Genomic DNA, 19,371 nt, shown 5'->3' on the forward strand with positions numbered 1-19,371 from the left:
GGCAAGGGGTGTTGCACCCACTGCTGCATGCCTGGTGGCACATGTAGAAGTTCTACAAGCCCAGAGCAGTTCAGAGTTTCTCCATACAGGATGGAGCAAAACCTTTGCTCAAGGCATCTCTTTTGCTGAACAGCAGGTTTCTGGCAGCTGAAACAACCTGTGAATTTACTTTGACTCTGTTGCATGTGTCATTCAAATAAAAACAAAATCTCTTTTTGGACATTTCAAACTTTTTTTTTTTTTTTTACTTCATTTTTTCTTTCAATCAGTGCAATTTAATTTGGATAAATGCCTTCGTTTTTTTTAATGGATATGAAGAAAATCCTCCAAAATTAAATGCAGGTCGGAAACTGTTTCTGTTAAACACAAAGCCCTTTTTCCTTGTTGTTTGCTTTTCTTCCAACTCCATTTGGCAGAAGGGAAAGCAGAATAACTTCATGTCAACCTGGAACATATTTTCTTTGCCTTTCCAGTCCATCAAGTAAATCAAAGATAATCAATTATTCACACAGCTTTGGTCTGCCATTGTTTGATGGTTGGTTGTTGCTTTGGAAGGCAGTCAGAAATGGCCCTCCTGGTAAATTTAAGCTTTGAGTTTCAAGATGCTGCTGCCAGGGGCAGGTTTTATTGTGTCCCATATACAGTGCCCAGCACCGTTATAACACAGGACAGTGTTCCCCTCTCCACAGAGGCACTGTGTTTACTAAGCCCCATCACAGGGGTCTATGACAGCAGCTGCTATTGCAAGTGTGGGGAGGCAAAGACTGGTGTCTCCTTCAAAGGTAGCTTCCTGCAAGGTGGCAGATGATGTTTTGGACAGAACAAGCTCTCTGTGGCTTCTGTGGGGCCACCATCCTCTGCTGCTGTTGGCCACAGCGAGCCCCTGCCCATCTGGAAGGGCTCGTGCTTTCCCGCAGACTACCTGAGGCTGATAAGCTAGAGACAAGTGATATAACAGTGTGGAAAATGGGAGAGCACTCTTCTCCATGCCCACACACATCCCCTTTGCAAACTTGCTATCCCTACCTGAGCAACAGCTGCACAAGTCTTTTCTTTCCTGTGTGTATTAGTCCATGTGATGGAGAGGGTAAAAAACAACAATACTCTCACAGGGGGTTTCCAGGAGGTAACCCCAATGTGGGGAGAAAGGGAGAGTATGAAGATACCTGCAGAAGGTGTTGGAGAAGGTCAGTGTTTATACAGGAGGAAACAACAGATACAAGGATGACCAGAACTGCAGGGGACTTGGCCGTGTGTACACACTTAACAGCCCTGCATACAGCCCAAGTCACCAGCTGCTGTCAGGGGGGTTCTGTTGTTTTATTTTCACTCACATCCACAGTTTATTTCTCTCCTTCCCACTTCTTGACCTAAGGCTGGGGTGGTTTAAGCTTCTTGTCAGGCAAATGCTAGAGCCTTGCTATGATGGCTGCCAGAGGATTTGGTAGGATGGTTTTTGCAGCTGGCTTTTTTTTTGTCCTAAATCTCTTATCTTTGCTGTTATTCTCTGCTTCATCATAGAGCTGCCCTATCAGGCACCTGGCCCATGAGGTTGTAGGGAAACTGGCTGAAGCATGCATCATGGTCCCTCTTCTAGAGTCCCCACCAGCTAGAGGTGGCAGGGCAGGTCCCTTGCAATTGGGGTCCTGAAGATACACAGAACTTGTGTTTCTAAGCACAGAGTCCCACTGCAGGAATGAAAGACCCCAAAATATGGTCCCTAGTGAACAAGTTTTATGTGTAAAGTCTGAGATGTGAGAGATCTGTGCAATGCATGGCATGCATCCAGCAGAAGAAATGGTTTTGCAAAGGCTTTTAGAAGTCCAAATAAAAAATTGAAGCGCTAAATATTAGTTGCTATGGCACAGAGAACACCAGACATGTCCATTAAGTCAGAATTCAGCTTTGTGCCATGGGACACACCAGCAAACGGTGTCAGGTCTGAGAGATGCGTTCAGTTCATCTAAGCCGATACTGAAGTCTATGAGACATCTCCACTCTGGCCAGCACCTTGGGCTGCTTTTGGGGTCGCTGCAGAGGTAGTCACCATACTCTGCAGGAGTAGCAGAAGTGATCTCCTCAACCCCAGCCAGCTTTCTTTTAGCTATTATACAGAGGGACCCCTTGGTCAGAAAAGCCCACCCCCCGCAAACCAAGAGACATGAACCCCATCCCTAGCACAGTATTTCTCAACACAAAGCCCTCCCCATCAGACCTTCCTTCTCTGGATCTCCTTTTCCCACCAGTAAACAGGCACATTAAATGCGTAGTCCTTTCTCTCTTTGCATTATTAATGTGAGTTGGTTTATGCCTGAGAGCTATCTTTATTATATCCATGTGCTACGGATGTGTGAGAAGAAGATGAATAGTCTTGCTAATGTCTAACAAATGCTTAGCACCATTCAGTGATCTCTTTCTGCTGTTGCAAGGCACTGGTAAAGAAGAACACATATTTACTCCTTCTCTCAAGACCTCACTGGCTATTTTCCAGCCATGGGAATGTTTCTTACCACAAACACAAGGCATTGCTTTTTTGGAGTAAAAAAGCCGAGGGAAAACATGAGGCTTTCTTGCATTAAAAAAGAACAAGTCTGCTCTCCCTTCTGCCTTCAAGGCTCAAAGGATGGTACTACAGATGCTGTATAGAAAGGAAGGCCACCTCCAGACTAAATGAAATGCTGTAAGAAACAAATTAAGCTGGGAGAGATATGGCTGGAAAAGCCATTTTAAATTAGGTCTTGCAGTTTGCAACCCAGCTTTAGGTCCCAGCTCTCAGTTACAGTAAATTAAAGGCCCTGTGCCCAGTTATGTCAGTGGATGCTTGCAGCTCAGTAGGATTTTAGCCCAGATTGCTTTTCTATTTCTTATGCCTTCAAGAAGATAAACTAAGATTAAAAATGCAGCCAGAGCTCCAAGCCAGAACTCCACTGTCCATTACGCAAGTGTAAATATGCACCGGCATGGAGCTGGAACTCGTATTTACCTATGACACTTCCCCTCAGGATGGTTATCCATGAACACTCATTCATATCATGACTTTAAAACACACCAGGCAGAGATAAATCTGTAAATGGATATTTATTGCCGTAGAAAACAGATGGCAGAAGACAAAGATCCCATGCTCTTATCCCAAGCTGCAAACATGTTAAGAATGCGGCAGGAAACGTCATTCCTCCTATAAATAAATTTCTCTTGAGTAGAGAGAGCCCAGGGCTGAGGAAAAAAGCCAGTCTTTCTGCTCTGCAGGCCAAGTCTGAGGCAGGTTTTCCCACGCTATTCTGCAGCTTATAGTGACCTTTGCTTTTGTCAAGGAGAAGGTTGCCTTCAAGCAAATCCTGCAAAAGAGTTTGGGTACGTCTTGCTGTCGCACAAACCTAGCAGGGTTTTTACTAGTCTGAGTTATTGATTTTCTACCAGACAAAGCATAAATCAGCATTTGCCTTGTTATTAATCATTTTTTCTAGCATGGATTGAAGAGGAATGTGGTTGGAAACCTCTCACACCAAAGACTGCAGTGCAGGGTCTAACGGGGCGGAACGAGGCAGGCCTTGCGGCGTTCACGGTGGAGTGGTCCTCATTTGTTAAAGCCTCTCGTGCGAGCCTCTGTGCTCAGGCTCTCACTCTGACACCACAACAAAGCGAGTGCTTCAGGGGAAGTTGATCTTTCCAGTTCATGCTATTTACTTGCAAACTCTACACCGGCACTCAGGTCCTGAAGACCTCTGCTTAGCACCTGCAGTGATATTTTTTGGGACAAGCCTTTTACCTTGACAGCATCACTGTCAATCTGATACACTGCTGAAGTGACATTTACTCAGAGAGTGTGGATAACAAAGAGCAGTAGACACGCTGAGAAAGTTGAGGCTGTTCAGGCTGGAGAAGAGAAGGCTGCGCGGAGACCTCATAGCAGCCTTCCAGTATCTGAAGGGGGCCTATAGGGATGCTGGAGAGGGACTCTTCATTAGGGAATGTAGTGATAGGACAAGGGATGATGGATTTAAACAGGGGAAGTTTAGGTTGGACATAAGGAAGAAGTTCTTTACTGTGAGGGTGGTGAGGTACTGGAAGAGTCTTCCCAAAGAAGTGGCAAATGCTCCATCCCTGGCAGTGTTCAGGGCCAGGTTGGACAGAGCTTTAGGTGACATGCTTTAGTGTGAGGTGTCCACTCCCACGGCAGGGGGTTGGAAATGAATGATCTTAATGTCCTTCCCAACCCAAACCATTCCATGATTCTGTGTTTGCGTATAGAATTTGTCCAAGACAGAGCAGAAACCCTGAAGCAAGGAACTCCTGTTGTCTTAGCTTTTTTTTCTGGAACTTACTCAAGTTGCAAGGTGATGAAAAAAATACACAAACTTAAAGCAGTGGACAAGTAAAGCAGCATTTTGCAAAACACTTTATTTGCAATGAATTATTCACCAGCCTTACAGACAAATAATTGTTATCATTAAAAGAAGAATAGGAGGATAAGCTTAAGTAGAAAAACCTTTACCTGTTTAATGCTCTGATATAATCACTTGTGACTACTGAAACATCAATTTTATCTACTTCATCTGAGCTTTATCTTTTCTGACCTGTTCACAGGTATTTTGGTGAAATTGTTTTAATTTGAACTCTGCCTAGACAGATAAATGCTCGGTGCACCCTCTTGGGTGTCTGGAAGTTGTAATATTTTGTGACACTTCTAAAAGGTGTAACAAATGAGAATAGACTTTCCTGTGAAACAGATCAGGAGCTGTGCCAGACTTTATCCCCCCAAAATGCATTCAGGTTAACAGTGCAGGAGATGAGAGCACGGCAGAGACTAATGGATAGTGACTGGTGAACTCCACAGAGTTCAGAGCCAGGATACTGCTCAAATTGGCTTTCAAATGGTTGAAGCTTAACTGAATTATCAGAAGCTCTCAAGGCCTGGAGACCTCATGAGCAGAGGCTCTGCTGTGAAATTTCCAGTGCTTCAGATTCTTATTTTGATCAGAAAATGAAAAGCTTTATTCATTACAGTTTGGCATTTGTTGCTTTCACGTTGGCCAGACCCTGGAATAGCAATGATAGGCCGGGTGGCAGAGCAAGAGCAAGCCAGAGGACAGAGGCTAGGAGCCAGAAATGAGCCAAAGGTAAAGAGGAAGAGGGGTCATGTGAATCCAGCTGTAAAGCTCTGGAGAGGATACAAAGGCTCCTGTAGTTCATGGACCCTTTTTGTCTTCCAGCTAGTAAGCCTGATCAAAAGGCTTTCTCAGGCAGCTAGTACCATGTCTGGATCATACCCCCACCAGCACCCCAAAGCTCAAGAGATATGATGGTGTAGTACCAGAGTAGCTTGTCTGGAGGTAGTGCTCTATAGTCCAAAGGGCAAGAGCTTAGCACCCCTACAAGGAGCTACCTGGAAGGGCAGAGACCGTGTTTCATGCAAACTCAGCAAGTGATAGATAATGAAAATTGGTAGCTTGGGTATTTGAAATGTCTTCCAAGCTTCCCACCCTGAACACCTAGTTCTAACTCAGCTCCTAGCCAAGACTTATTCCTGAAAGGGCTTGCACATGCCTTCAGCTGGGTTTTAAAGTCCAGGCATAGAAAGCCTCTAGACTTTGTCAATTCAGGATCCATACAAGGGACTTCTTACATGTTACTTCAACAGTTTCCTGAACTAACAGCATTTTCAGACATAAAGAGCAAAGTGTAAAACATGCCTTTATTTATTTCTTAATTTCTTGATTAATCTTTTCATCCATTTAGATCAGGACACTATAAATATATGGGGGAAAAGTAAAAACAACACCATAAAAAAACCACCCAAAGAAGTGGTAAATGCTCCATCCCTGGCAGTGCTCAAGGCCAGGTTGGACAGTCTTGGGTGATATGATTTAGTGTGAGGTGTCCCAGCCCACTGGATGGTCTAAAGGTCCCTTCCAACCCAGGCTGTTCTATGATTCTATGAAAACAGTGGATGAGCAGCAAACTTAGCCTTCTCAGAGGCTTTTCCATTTTCACTCTTGAGATGTCTTTGGTCCACCCCAGGCCATCAACACAAGTCTGGTTTGACAGCAGTTCAGAAAGCTGGATTTAGATTTCAAACACGCTTCCAAACTTTGTGCCTGAGCTTAGCTTATTTCCTGGTGAAGTATATATTATCCTCATTGTCTCAGTCATTTCTAATGGCTTCAAAGAAACAGTGACTTTTCATCTTACCAGCAGATGGATAGGAGTTATTCTTCTGCTTTTATTTTTCTTGTTGGGACCAAAGTATCAAACTCTCCAAATTAAACAGGCAAAGCTCGCAATTAGTCTCCACTTCCCAAAGATACCACATGAAAAGCTTTTGAAAAGATAATGGGCTGCAAATGATGCCATTTAGTCACCGCACACACTCTACAATCCAGCTGTACTTCTGGAATATATTTAGAAGGTGCAATTAGGGTTGTGCATGTTTTGGAATAAGTGAGCAAGTTTCTTAACTGAGGTTGAAATTCACGTTAGTTTCCAGCACTACCTCTAGAAAAGCCACCAAGCCTTGATGGGGTGGGACTGTGGACATCTATTTTCTCTTCAGGTTTTGCATCATCATCTATTAGGTAAATTCCATGTGAAACAGTAGCTAAGGACCAATTACCTGCAATTAATGTTGATGCACTAAATATCTTCCCTTTAGAAATCTATGTGCAGAACAAGAACCATTTCACTACTTTACCATTTTAGTTCAGAATAGAAATCACTGCAAGAGTGAACCAAACCAGCCTTAACTCAAAAGTTTCTGCCAAAAGGAGTTTCTACTCTGCCAATTCCCAGCAGAAAGTGATGGCACGAGATGTGTTTTGGCAAAACACATCTAAGAGAGGTTAAAGGTAGATTTTGCTCCTGCTAGTGTGCATTTCCCATGTCAGCTGTCTTCTAGTACCTTCAGCCAGCCTACATTTACAAGTTTGTCATGCAACTGTAGTAATTTTTACTGCCATTTTAAGCTTCTTCAATAGTCAAAGAAGAAAAAGTGATGTGTGTGACAACTCATCCTAACATCTTCAAAGATAATATAGGATGGGATGAATTGTCCTCTGTGTTGACATCCACATTCCATTAACTGTAGAGGGAACAAAGGCACTTCCAGTTAGAGGAGATAAACACCTCTGCCATACCTGCTCTGCATGCTTGCTCCTGTATACCAGATCCAGATGAGGCACCCAGACTAGCCCAGCTCAGATGTGAACATCCCCACAACAGAGGTCTGACCCCCATGACTGTGTGCTCACTTAGCTCTGCACATGGCCCTATGAATCTCTGGTTTATCAGTCCAGGATTTGTCCTGGGAAGTCCTCCACTACCACCTCTGACAGCTGTGGGACCTGTAAGGGAAGTTGTCTGTCCTTGGAGGCCCATCATTCATTGCAGCATAGATACCATCTGATATCCAACGTAATATGTACCTCTTTTCAGTTCCTCTGCATTATACCTGCATTTGCCGCATCTGAAGTAGATGCTGAGATCTGGCTGGGTAACAACACTGTGAGATGCTATGGGGAAGAGCTCAGGGTCAGTGTACCCATCTGACCAGTGTGATTCATGAGAAATTATCACTTTTCAGAGAGGAGAATGCCCATATCCTTTTCCTACTCTACAGCACTCCAAAAACCTCTCCAACATCTTGGTTGTATTAATCCTTTTGCTGTACATTAGGTAACCACAGTATGTCTCTAACTACCAGGCTTGTTCTGCATGGGTTGTAATACTATCCACGATGCTATGGAACATCTTAGGAACCTGAATGAGATGGAAACAAGTGGCTTTCTGCTTTTCAAACTTCCCTTAATCAAACCTAATGCACCAGCAGACAGCAGGGAGGATGGGGAGCAAGGTTAAAACCCCACAGGTAGTTTGTCTTCATTAAAGGTCCAGATTTTCACAGAAACCCAAGAAAAGTGAGTTGCAAAGTTTTCACAGTCACTCCTTTCCTCAGAGCTGAGCTCAAAGCTGTTACTGTTGCCTGAGGGCAGAGCCTGGGGTTCCCAATTTTTGAAAATACCATCCAAGAAAGCCTGTCAAGGCTAATATGATGGATGGGCTATTGCAAAAGGGAAGCTTGGCAATCCTAGGTCACAATTTAAAATGATTCCTTATAATACATCAGGCTTTACATATTACAAAGGCTTTGCAGGCATTGATCCTCTACAGAGCTCTGTAAGACCCAGCCAGTGTTGTTCCCACTTGGCAGCCAGGATGCTTTCAAGGTAAACCCAAGATGAACTGGCAACACAGTGCAAATCTGGGTGCTTTTGAAGCAGGATCAAACTTCAGAGCTCCTGTTAGCTGGAAGTGCACATCCACATCCCCTTCCTCCCTCTCAGGCATCTCTCCACCCAATTCACTGGCAAACCACATCAGAGACTGGGAGGAGGCTTTCTAATTTTCATAATTTCCACTCTGAAATGCTGGAAAACCTCCTTTTTCCATCCCGGACTTTACTGTAACGCAGCCATCGCGTATCCTCCTGTAAACTTTCAAATGCACCAATAGCAGCTGCTTCCTGCAGATTAAAAAGGGTTTGCTTCAGTTAGGGCCAGTGGGAACCTAGCCAAGAAGAGTCATAAAACTAGAGGACACTGCTTTTTAAAAGCAGTTATGTTAGTGCATTCCGATGCATCCAATCAGCCACCGGAGAGGGGTTTAAGTAGCCTTGGGACCAACCTCCAGCTTCTGGAGGATGGTGTTTGAGGAAAGATAAGCAGGCTGATGCCAGCAGATGACCTAGTCCTCTGTCATAGCAGACTGTGTGGAGCTGGCCAGAGTGTGGGTTGCAGCAGCATTCTGCAAACTTAATTCCTGAGCTTTGCTGTATACTAATCCACAGATGCTGCTATCCACCCTAGACCGGAAGGAAAATTGGTGAGAGATTTAGGACAGGGGTATAGGCAGCATGAATGCTTTTCTGCACAGGCAAAGAGATGCTGTGAGGTGTCTGAACATCCCCTACAGAGCCCAACACTGGTGTTTTCTTTGAAGTCAGCACCTTTCGCTCTCCAAGAGTCCTCTATTTAAGGGGCTCAAGGGGAAAGAAATAAACATTTTGGAGAGAAGGGAGCAAAACATCTCTGAAAGTCAGCACCTTTTAGAGAGGTTCCAGGTGGAAATCCACAAATCCAGGTACCCTGAATCCCTTGAAGATAGATGAGACATCTTCTGCAGCCCAGGGTATGTACCGCCACCTTCTCGCATGCAGCCCCTCTCCCATGAGGTCAAGAAAAGACTGCAGGACTGGCTTCAGATTCCTGGGCACTGGCCTCCCAGAAACCTTCTGTTGTTTGTGTTTCATAATGATTGCCCACTGGGGAGGCACTGACCATCTTTCCCTCCCAGTTCCTAGCTTGTGAAGCCAAGAAATACCAACATGAAAAGGTCCCTGTTCTTTTATCCTGGAATGAACTGACCACGTCTGGTCAGACAGGGACAGAGCCCAGAATACCATCTATGTGGGCTTTTCTTTCCCATGACAGTTTCCCAGTCAAAGCTTGAGTAAATATGAGGTCATCACCAGTTTATAATTGTTGAGATTTATGCCTCTCCTGATCACATTTTATGGAAGCAGCAACAGCCTTTCGTTCTTGCTATTCTGCACATATCTTAACCACTCTTCTGACAAAAAAAACCTATTTTGAAATCAAACAGATTCATAGAGGCTGTTCCCTGCCAAGGCAGTGATTCTTGTCTGACTGGACCACTGCCCTGTACACTGTTGATTTTGGTGGGCTTCAGACATAAATCTTTCCAAAGACTGTTTCTTTCACTGCACAGAATAACAGCCCTATTGTTACAGCTACAATGCATTTGAGATGTGTCTCCATTGCTCCTTAGACCATGGCAGCCAATGAGGCTGTTCTCATAGCTGAATACCCTGTTTCATCTCCTTTTCATGACGGAGCAGAGCAGTGCCAGGCACTGTACCTGGGGAAGGTGAGGGTAATGGGGCTGTTGCTCTATGTTCCTTCTTGTTGGCGAAGTAGCTTGGAGGAGTGTTTATACCAAAGGCTAGATGGAAATGTGCAGTCATTTATGTTCCTCCCGAATCCTGCAATATCCCAAATCAGGTTAGTCAGGATTAGCTTTTTCTTCAAGTACCTGGTTCACACAGACTGACACCTTGGCTCTACAGAGGAAGTTTTTCCTGGTTTTGCAAGGTTGTGGCATGGTTTTGTCAATTGATGCCTGTCCATAATGTGGTGAACCCGAGTTTCTGCCCCTACTATCAAGGCCCTTAAGCGGTTATTCTGCAACACACATGTGCATGGGTTACTAAGGTGAATAGACTATGCACTGCCAGTATTTGTCTGTGGGGTAAAGGGAGTGTTGCAGGGACCAAGAACAGCTCTCCATCCTAAACAGAGATGGAGCAGGAGCCAAATCAGAGCAACACAACACCAAGAGCCACGAGTGCAGATCAAAAGACTTTCAACCCCATGGGAGCTTCATGTCTGGGTAGAGACTGGGCTGTGATTGAGTCACATCTGGAGTTGCACAGGGTATGTGCTGTGTGGGACCTACAGGAGAGGGCATAGCATGGTATTTCGGGATGGCACAGAGGGCCTGGTGGGAACTGCCCAGAAGAAATGAAGGCAGTCTTGCATGTGGTTCAAAGAGAACTGCATGGATAGAATATAGGGCCCTAAGCGATGGAGAAGTGAATTTATTCCAACCACATAAAGCTGTTTAACTTGTGAACAACATTAGCTGGGTTTTGATCACTTTTTTTTCCGAGCTACTGTGGTGTTTGGGCAGAACTTCCAAGTTCATCATTCTCTTAAAAGTTCCTACATTTATTTTCCTTAGACTTGAGACTTCTTTGTTTTTCTTTTAATAAAAAAGAAAATCTGCCATATCCTTCAGCTGCAAATGATTTAATAGCTCTTGGCTTTGTGTGATCTGAATATTTTCTTGTTCTCTTGCTTTGCAGCTGTGACCTACTTAATTACAAGCAGGAAACAAACCCCAGAACCATTAGACATTCTGCCTGGCTTGAAGAAGGGGAAAAAAGTAAAAATCTCGTGTTGCTAAATACTAGGATGTCCTTCTTAATAACAGGAAGTTAAGCTTCGGATAGCAACAGCGAACATTTGAATTCTTTGTGCATCAAGATAAGGATAGCAAAGAGCTTATGGGTTTTAGTTTTTATGGCATGGATGTTTTGGGGGCAGGGGAAATGGCAGCCGTTTCTAACAGCAGAAATGGGAATGAGTCATAAATTTCTAAATCAAGACTGTAAATCCTCTTTGTTTTAACTTCTGATCGGATTCAGCCTGCTGTCCATAGAGACAATGAAGTGAGCGACTTGCTGCTTCAATCAGCCAGCTTTTGAGCCATTTATCCTCTTTTCAGGAGGTAGGAGCAAACAACAAGCTAGGCAGTGAGTTTGGATTCCACATTACAAATCGTCAGGTTGGAAAGCAGAGTGTGGGGGACTTTGATTAACTGCTCTCCACCTCTGCAAATTGAGTCTGGGATGCTATTTATACCTCCTGAAACTCAGCACCCTGTCTGGATATGCTGGTGGGTAAGTGGGTGTACTAGTAGCTATAGAAAACAGCCAGAGAAAGGGAAAGCCAGGTCTGCCAGCCTCTGGTTGGTCTGTCCCAGCACTTCAGTCCTCTTGTCCCTGTTTATCCACAGCTCTGGTAGCACCGCAACAATACAGATCTCTCAATGCGCCATGAGGCAATAGAAGCTGATGTTTGCACAGGGTTTTAAGCTGAACAGCAACAGAAGCACAAGTTATCATCTTCTGTCAACTGTGCATGCATTATCACTGTAGATGGCGTGGATCCAGCACTGTCCTACAAGGCAAATGGAGATTTTCCATTAGCACAAGCCACAGGGGTCTGTGTTTTGGGAGCAAACGGAGTAGAGGTCAACTTTTACACTCTACTGAGAAGATCTAACTGGTCCCAGCTGGGGAGATGTTCTCAGCGTGAAGATCCGCTGCAGTACAGTAGTCCCCCTGTGTTGACTCCTGAGTTTCCCATCTGCAGATTAATTGTGTTGTGGCAATAGAAGCAACCAAAACACCCCAGTGCAGATGCCATGAATGGGTGTGTGCTGCATTTTGTGGTGCTAACTGCTCAGCATGGCTTGCTCTGAGATGTCTCTAGCCATAATCTTCATCCATGGCACCCTCTTTACAAGCATTTAGCACCACCTTGGATGTATACAACACTATTCCCACAGGGAGCATATGTATGCATAACCAGTCTTCACCTCAGAGGACATTTATTTACTCATAGTTATGCTCATTTTGATAATCAGTGTAGGATTTTTCAACACAGAGGGTACATTATCGATCCAAGCTATCTTAAGTACTTCTTTCTGCTGCAAAACTCCAGTGGAATATGACCACTTGGCTTCCTAGCAGATTAAACACATATTTGCTTTTAATGTAAAACAGTTCTCCTGAGATTTCATAGCACCTGGCAAATGTCAGTGAATTAATCTACTGAGGAAATGGAGACCCATAAAGTTATGTGACTCATCTAATGTTGCTCAGGAAACTGATGACTTTCCTGCAATAGGACTAGATTCCTCTTCATTTCTACTCTGAAGGTTATATCTGGCATGCTTATATTTTGTCTTTCCCGTCTGTCCAGTGACAACTACATCTTAATCAGCAAGACTATATTTATTTGTAATGATCATTTATAAGGATCTTCAGAATAAATCAAATATATGCACTTTAGCTTAGGCAGGGGCAGTGTTTCCAACCCATAAGCAAGATCAAATGTGAGAAATCGGGGCCACTGATTTTCTAAAACATGTTCCCTTTGCCCTCCTCCTTTTTAATGAAATGTTCAGCTCTTGTCTGTGGACAGAAAGGACTTTGTATTAGTCATTGAATGCAGTAAGTGTTACCACTGGGTCTGAATCAGACACACTACTTAAATATATCTGCAGGATAAGCTGTAAGAAAATGTTCCGCTGCAATGGGCCATTTGCGCTGCACGGTGTCTTGTTTTGCATAGACAGCAAGGCTGCCCTTCATTACGTTATCCATCTTGCCATAGGGCAAAACTGCAAACTGGCTTTATATGAGCCACCAGATTTGTCCTCTCTGCCAAGAAAATAGTGGCAGTTAAGAGACACCTGCAATGTGTCTTTCAGACCACAGCCCAAAGCCAAGGCCATTTTGACAGCTTGGCCATCAGCTTGGGGTGGGAAGCACAAGCTAGATGATTCAATGTTATATAAACACAGGGTACAGGGGAACATCTCATAAAAGCAAATACTTGCTCCAGTCGCCAAAGGAATAAACAAAAGCTTGAATCAATAAAACTGTACCTGAACAAGTGCATGACTCCTGTGAACAGTCAGGTACGTTTGATCCACAGTCTGAAAATCAGTGCCCACCTGATGGGCACAAACACAGGCTTGTCTCAGATTCCCATTTCTTCACCCCTGAACCTTGCCAGAGGCTATTTTAGAAGCAGCTGAATAACATGGAAGGAAAACAACCCAGCTGCTGGATGAGCTTTAGGTTGCCCCCTGTTCATACCTGCCTCCTAAGTAGGCCGTGATTTTTTTTGTTTTCTTTTAGCCAGGAAGAGTACTCCCGAGCATTTCTGCACAAAATAGCAGGGAGCAGTGCAATAATGGGGTGATGGGCATGTGCTAGCACGTGCTGCTTTGATTGGATACCCTGGTCACAGGACATTACGGCCTCCAGCGGGATCAGAGTTAATCATAAGCTTGGGTTTCCAAAGTGAATAATCATATTTAAGATCTTGCCATTCACTTTCTGCAGCTGTTCTGCACTATTTACTTAATACGTTATCCTGACCTACATCCCCTCCTGCAGACTCATTCACCACAGTGTTTGTGGAGAAAGAGGATTGAATAGTAAATCTCTGCTCAATCTCTTCCACGTTTCCTCACATTAAAAGTGCAAATCACTTTGGGTAGTGGAATATTAGGGACAAGTACAAGCCTGGCTTTATAGGATTCACCTACTTTTAAACCTTGTTAAATTGCTAACACAGCTTACTTTAGGAAATGAAATGTGTATGATTTGAGGATATGACATACTCTCTTGTGTCAGTCAATAAAAATCTCTTTCAAGTGAGGACACGTACATCCTTACACAGAAGGAGCTGCTGTTCACATAACGATAATACTTAGCACTGCTAGAGCACTTTACATTTTCAAAGAGCTTTAGAAACATTATGATCAAGGTGGATGACTGGAATAGCAAATTTTCATGCAATTATTACTGTGAAGCAGCAGTTCATTTCATTATGGAACATTTTAGGCCATATGGATGCATGAGAACATCTTGAGGAAATTGGCCAGTATTCCTGACTCCTGATGTTCATTCTAAAATGTAACCAGCAGAAAAACCTTTGGTTTCTTGATTTTTCTCTGCAGGGGACTGTAGGGCTGTCAGTGGTGGCAGACCAGGGAGTGAGGGGTAGAGGCTGTTTAGATCTATGGTTTTGGTAGAATGTGATGGATGAGAGTGACTCGGTAAATGAAGGGGTGCAGGCGTAGCCATCACATTTGCATGGGGCAGCAGATCATTGTTCCAAGTACAGGTTCTTGACCCACAGTTCCACAGAGCTGAGCTAGGGGTGTCAATGACACCTCTAAAAGTCTGTGAAGCTTCAGGCATGGTCCCCGTCCAGCTCTTGTGGCCCAGCCAGACTAAGGTCATGATCTTTCAGCAACCCAAAATGCTTACAGGGTCAGCAGACCCTTCATTAATCAAAGCTCTCAGCAGGCACAGTATGGACATACATACTTTATTTTCACTCTTTTTAAATTCAGGTGAGTTTCCTTTACCCAGAACATATGTGTTGTAAATGTAGCCCTCAAAGTCTAAGGATTTGCTTCTTCAACTCAAATGCCATTCCCAGCTCCTTTAAAACCCTTCCCTCAAATTTTTCCTCATATGAACAAAGTATAAAACCTGGCAAAGGTACAAGAAATAAAGCCAATAGTATCCAGTCCCTGCACTCTGGGAAGCTCCCACTGGACACATAGAATCCCTCCACGGTACCTCCTTGGGTGGCAGCAAGGCCACTTGTCAGGGAAAAGACAGAGAAGCCAAAATGGGTTAGCATGAGGAATGACACCACCTTGGTTGGGGTGAGATGAGGGAACTCAGAGGCTCATGTTCACAAGTGGATTTGATGCCCAACATCCATTTGGAAATCTCAGTAGAGTTTGTGGTTTAGTGCAGTTACAGGAGAGAGGTCACTTCTGTAGGTCCTCACTGAGGGCCCTGACTCTGTATGGGCACATGTGAAGTAAAGGGGGTGACTCCTTCTCCATGTGTTTGATCACTTGGCAGTGGGTCATGTCTAATTGTTGCCATCATATCAGCCATGAAAATTACATGCCATTAAGGAACAAGGAGGAAAATGAAACTGTTTAAACATCTCCAAAAACAGCTCTAACATAAGAAAGCCTGAAGCTGTTACATGAAAGGGAACTTCAGACAAGAAGACCTAACCACATTAGTCCCCTTCCATTATAGAGAAACAAAGAACAAAAAGGGTAATAGGTTTGAAATAAGACCTAAAAGACCACATTGGTCTGGAGCTTCAGGGGCCATTGGAGGCCATATGTTGAGCAGAAGCAGGATGTTTCTGGTATGTCTACTGCAAGCTCAAAGGAAACCACCTTCAATGTGCCCAAATACATCCACACCCATTGGAAAGCTGTGGGTAGAGATTTACTCTAGAGCACTGGAAAGGGATGCTGGAGTTCTCCTTCTGAGGCCAGAAAATACAGTCATGTGCCTAAAGGCAAAACACAAACCCGACTCTGGAGTTCCAAGGGCAGGCAAGCACCTACCTACATCAGTGCACAGCAGTGACTGCAGGGTCTGCAGTGAGGAGGAGCTGTCTGCTGGGGTTGGGTTGAGAAGTCCATCCCCAGCCTTCAAGACTCGGTGACAGTCCCAAGAAACAACACAGCAGCCCAAAGAGTTTGTTTTTTTTTTTTTCCTTCTTTTTTTTTTTTTCATGGGAAGTAAGGAGCTATTTTTATGCCCCAGTAACAGCTTTTGGACTGTCAGTAAAACGTGGGAGGCTTCATAGTAAATGTTTTGCCTGACATTTTCTCAGAAATATCGGGAAATAATCAGTGCATAATTAGAAAGGCTGTGCTGAAAAGACCTACAAATGTCTATAGATCGATGTAAAGAGCAAAAGGTACTTTTTTCTCCTAATTGACCTTAGTGAATGTGAAGCTCATGTGTTTTATAGAAATATATGATTATTTTATAGAAATGACTCAAAGTGTTCACCAGCAGAAGAGCCAAGCTGCTGATTACTGGTGATTTTTTCTCCTTTCTTTTGCCATTCCCCATAGCAATGACCTCTTCTGACTTTTTGGTGTAAACAAGAGTACCTTCTGTGGTGTCTCCATGGAAAAGAGCATCTTTGCTGGTGTGTTCCTTGGATCTAGAGGGAATGGGCTATCTTCACCTGAGAAACATCCACAGTCACAATTCCCTCGGAAGCTGCGAGGTGGGACAGGCAGCTTTTAACCCCTCAAAAAATAGTGTGTGTCTAATCAGCAGGAAAACCTCTGCAGGAAACGAAACAGTCTGCTTTAATCATGAAGGTAAATCTACACACTGAAATGCCCACTGGGCCTTCTGTAGACTCAAGTGAGTCCTAAGGAGACTGTTCCAGTCCATCAGTTAAATAAATACATAGGGGAACTGTTTTCAGAGAGTCTGATTATGTCATCAGCAAAGTGAAAAGGTTCCTTCATCTGTTGAATAATTACTGAGTTGGGACAGGGGGCCTATAGTCTCCTTTCGAGCATACGGAAAGACTTGACGCACATGTGGAGTAGCTAATTTTAAAACTGTGGCATATCCTCCATTTCCCCTCCTCTCCCCCTTGCAGAATACCAAAGGGGTTAGGTCACATCCCAAAGCAATCACTTGCTATGGTTTCTTTTCCCCCCTCTGTTTTCCTTTATCAAACACATTTCTTTCTTTGCTTCTCCTGTGCTCCCAGGCAGAGATCTTATACACCAGGCTGTAGCCCGGAGCAAATATTGTCTAGTCAAGTTATATTAGAGAAAAGAATACCTTCTTTCCAAATGAGGCTTTATAATGGAGATGTTCCTGGCCCTTTGCCTACATCACTGCTAACAGAAGCAGTGCGTTACCTAGTTTACAGGCAGGCAAAGAAATAACCATGAGATGGTGAGCATAGGGAGACTAGCAAAGAAAGCTGATAGGCAGGGACAGAGAGAGGAGGAAAGAAAACTACACTTGGCAGAATAAATAGCTTCTAACAAGTTTGAAGGAAATATTATTATGATTTTATTACCATATTTTATGATGCCACTCTAAAAACGATGTCCTGAAGAAGAAATTAGGCTGAGAATATGCATTTTGCAGCTGTATTTTCCTGGCCCTCCACCTGCCCTGTCAATAAGCTGATGAGCATCCTTGTGCCATTACTGTGAGTCACTGCTTGCTTCACATCCTCCAGTCCTCGAAGATCTAATTATGGATGGGGTCAGTGTGGGACATATCTGCGAAGAGTCAACCAGAGATCAAACCAGCAGCTTTAGGGGCTCAGTGAGTGCAGGTCCCTCATGATTTTAGCTCAAAGTGGTGTTGTTCTATCTCTAAGAAGTGCCCTCATGTAAGCAACTTCCCAACTGACTCCCATCTGCTCTTTCCAAGTCCTACTGCCTTTTTTGTGCACATTCCTCTGCAGGGAGGGTTAAATAAGTGAAAAATAGCACTAACAGGCAGCTGTCTCCAAGGGCATTGGTTTGCCTTTGGTAAAATACTTCAATCCAGTTTCCCCACTTGGTTATTAAACTTTAGCCCATAGTTAGAAGAACTCATCAGATTTAGTTGGAAAAGCTGTTGCAGTTTAACTGCATGATTTTCTGGTGATTCAAACAAACTGCAAAATCCTTGTGTTGAAAATGTATTTTCACCCTCACTGGACCAGTTCCCTCATCCCATCATAGATGCTGACCACACTGAAGTCTCCACCCAGACAAGGTGCTCCTGGGGGGAAAAGGGCTGATTTCTTCTCAAAGCCTAACCTAAAGGTTAATCTTTGCATCCATAGATTGAAAAGGGTGTTTTGGCATCCAGCTCAGAGGTATTGCATTCTCCTGGGCTTGTTAGGAGGAAACACAATCTTATAAATGCAAGGGTTAAAAATATGTCTACACCAGCTGAATCAGACTGATTTTAAATGGGCATTGTTCAATCCATCCAATTTTCCAAGACACCACCCTTTGGGTAAATACGGTGCTTTGCAGACAGTTGCATAAGTCTCACATGAAGTCCAAAACATACAAAGACTCCAGAATAGACAGTTGCTTGGAAAAAGGACTGGAATGTAACTCTGCAACGGCTAGTCAACACACGAAACAGAAGGATGAAACTGTGCATGGGGCAAAGTTGTCTGCTCAAATGTTCTTCTGCAGTGTTTGAAAGAGTTAAGCCCACTATTGGAATGTCTTGGGAATGTTGGCAGAGGGAGAGCAAGCGGCTTTTTCCTCCCTCTGGATGGAATCCCAGGACTGAGCTTGCAAAGTGATGACTTTGGATGCGAGTTTGCTTCTTGGTTCTGCAGCGGAGAGCTGAGAAGTGATGCAGTGTAAAGAAGAAGCCCTTTGCGAGGGATGTGCAATTGCCTCTCTAAGTCAGGAGAGGTCTTTTTACCTCTTGCCTGCTCTTCCATGGGTGCAGCAGAACTCACTTTGAGAAGATACACAGAGGGAGAAACCACATCCTGAAGGGCGTGTGCGAAGGGAGAAAGACACATCCCCAGACAGTTTATTTTGGCTGCTGGTTTTTGTTGTCGGGTTTGGTTTGGTGGTTAGGGCTTTTTTTTCCCCCCCTTTCTTTTCCTTCTCCTTTGATGGAAACTGCAGTGACTTTTTAACCTTGCAGTTCCGAAGGCGCCTTGGGATTAGCTGATTGCCTCCGAGCAGGGAGTCCGGGGTGTTTCACATGGGGAGCTGGCATGGCTGCTGTGCTCTTTGGCTTTGAGGATCTGCTCTACAGCTGGGACAGCCTGGTGTGGAGCCTGACATCCCGGGCTCTGAGGACTTGCCGCTTTGGAAACCTGAGGGTCCTGCAGCTCATGCTGAAGCCATGGTGCATTTCCAGAGCCGTTTACCAGGTAGGGTTACAAAACACCAGGCCAGACCCTCAAACCCCAGTGCCGAGTTGCACAGGGTCCTGTCCTGTTCCTACCAACCGCTTTGGATCTCATCACAGGCAGCGGGACAGAGGAGACACCATTGGTAGGGGAGGTTTGGGAGGACAAATGCAGGGTATGAGGATGGTGGTGGTGTCTCCTCTGGGTGAACACAGGTCCAAACTCTCCTTCCCAAAGAGCAGAGGGG

At 44.3% G+C, this 19,371-nt stretch overlaps 1 protein-coding gene across 4 annotated transcripts in view; it reads left to right on the plus strand.

Annotated features, from left to right (window-relative positions):
• Positions 1 to 19,371, plus strand: part of FRMD4A (FERM domain containing 4A) — a 380,270-nt gene that overhangs the window by 172,323 nt on the left and 188,576 nt on the right. Inside the window, exon 1 of one of the 4 annotated variants that reach the window (XM_057422475.1) lies at positions 18,965 to 19,145. The exons of the other annotated variants lie outside the window; for them this stretch is intronic. Within the exon in view, the coding sequence (XP_057278458.1) occupies positions 18,987 to 19,145 (159 nt within the window). The 5' untranslated portion in view covers positions 18,965 to 18,986. Of the gene's footprint in view, positions 1 to 18,964; positions 19,146 to 19,371 lie in introns of those variants that run through there. 4 annotated transcript variants of the gene reach the window in all.

The sequence above is a fragment of the Pezoporus wallicus genome, unplaced genomic scaffold, assembly GCF_028554395.1.
Source record: "Pezoporus wallicus isolate ANWC-B61680 ecotype Strahan unplaced genomic scaffold, APGP_CSIRO_Pwel_v1 contig_3058, whole genome shotgun sequence".
Lineage (NCBI taxonomy): Eukaryota > Metazoa > Chordata > Aves > Psittaciformes > Psittacidae > Pezoporus > Pezoporus wallicus.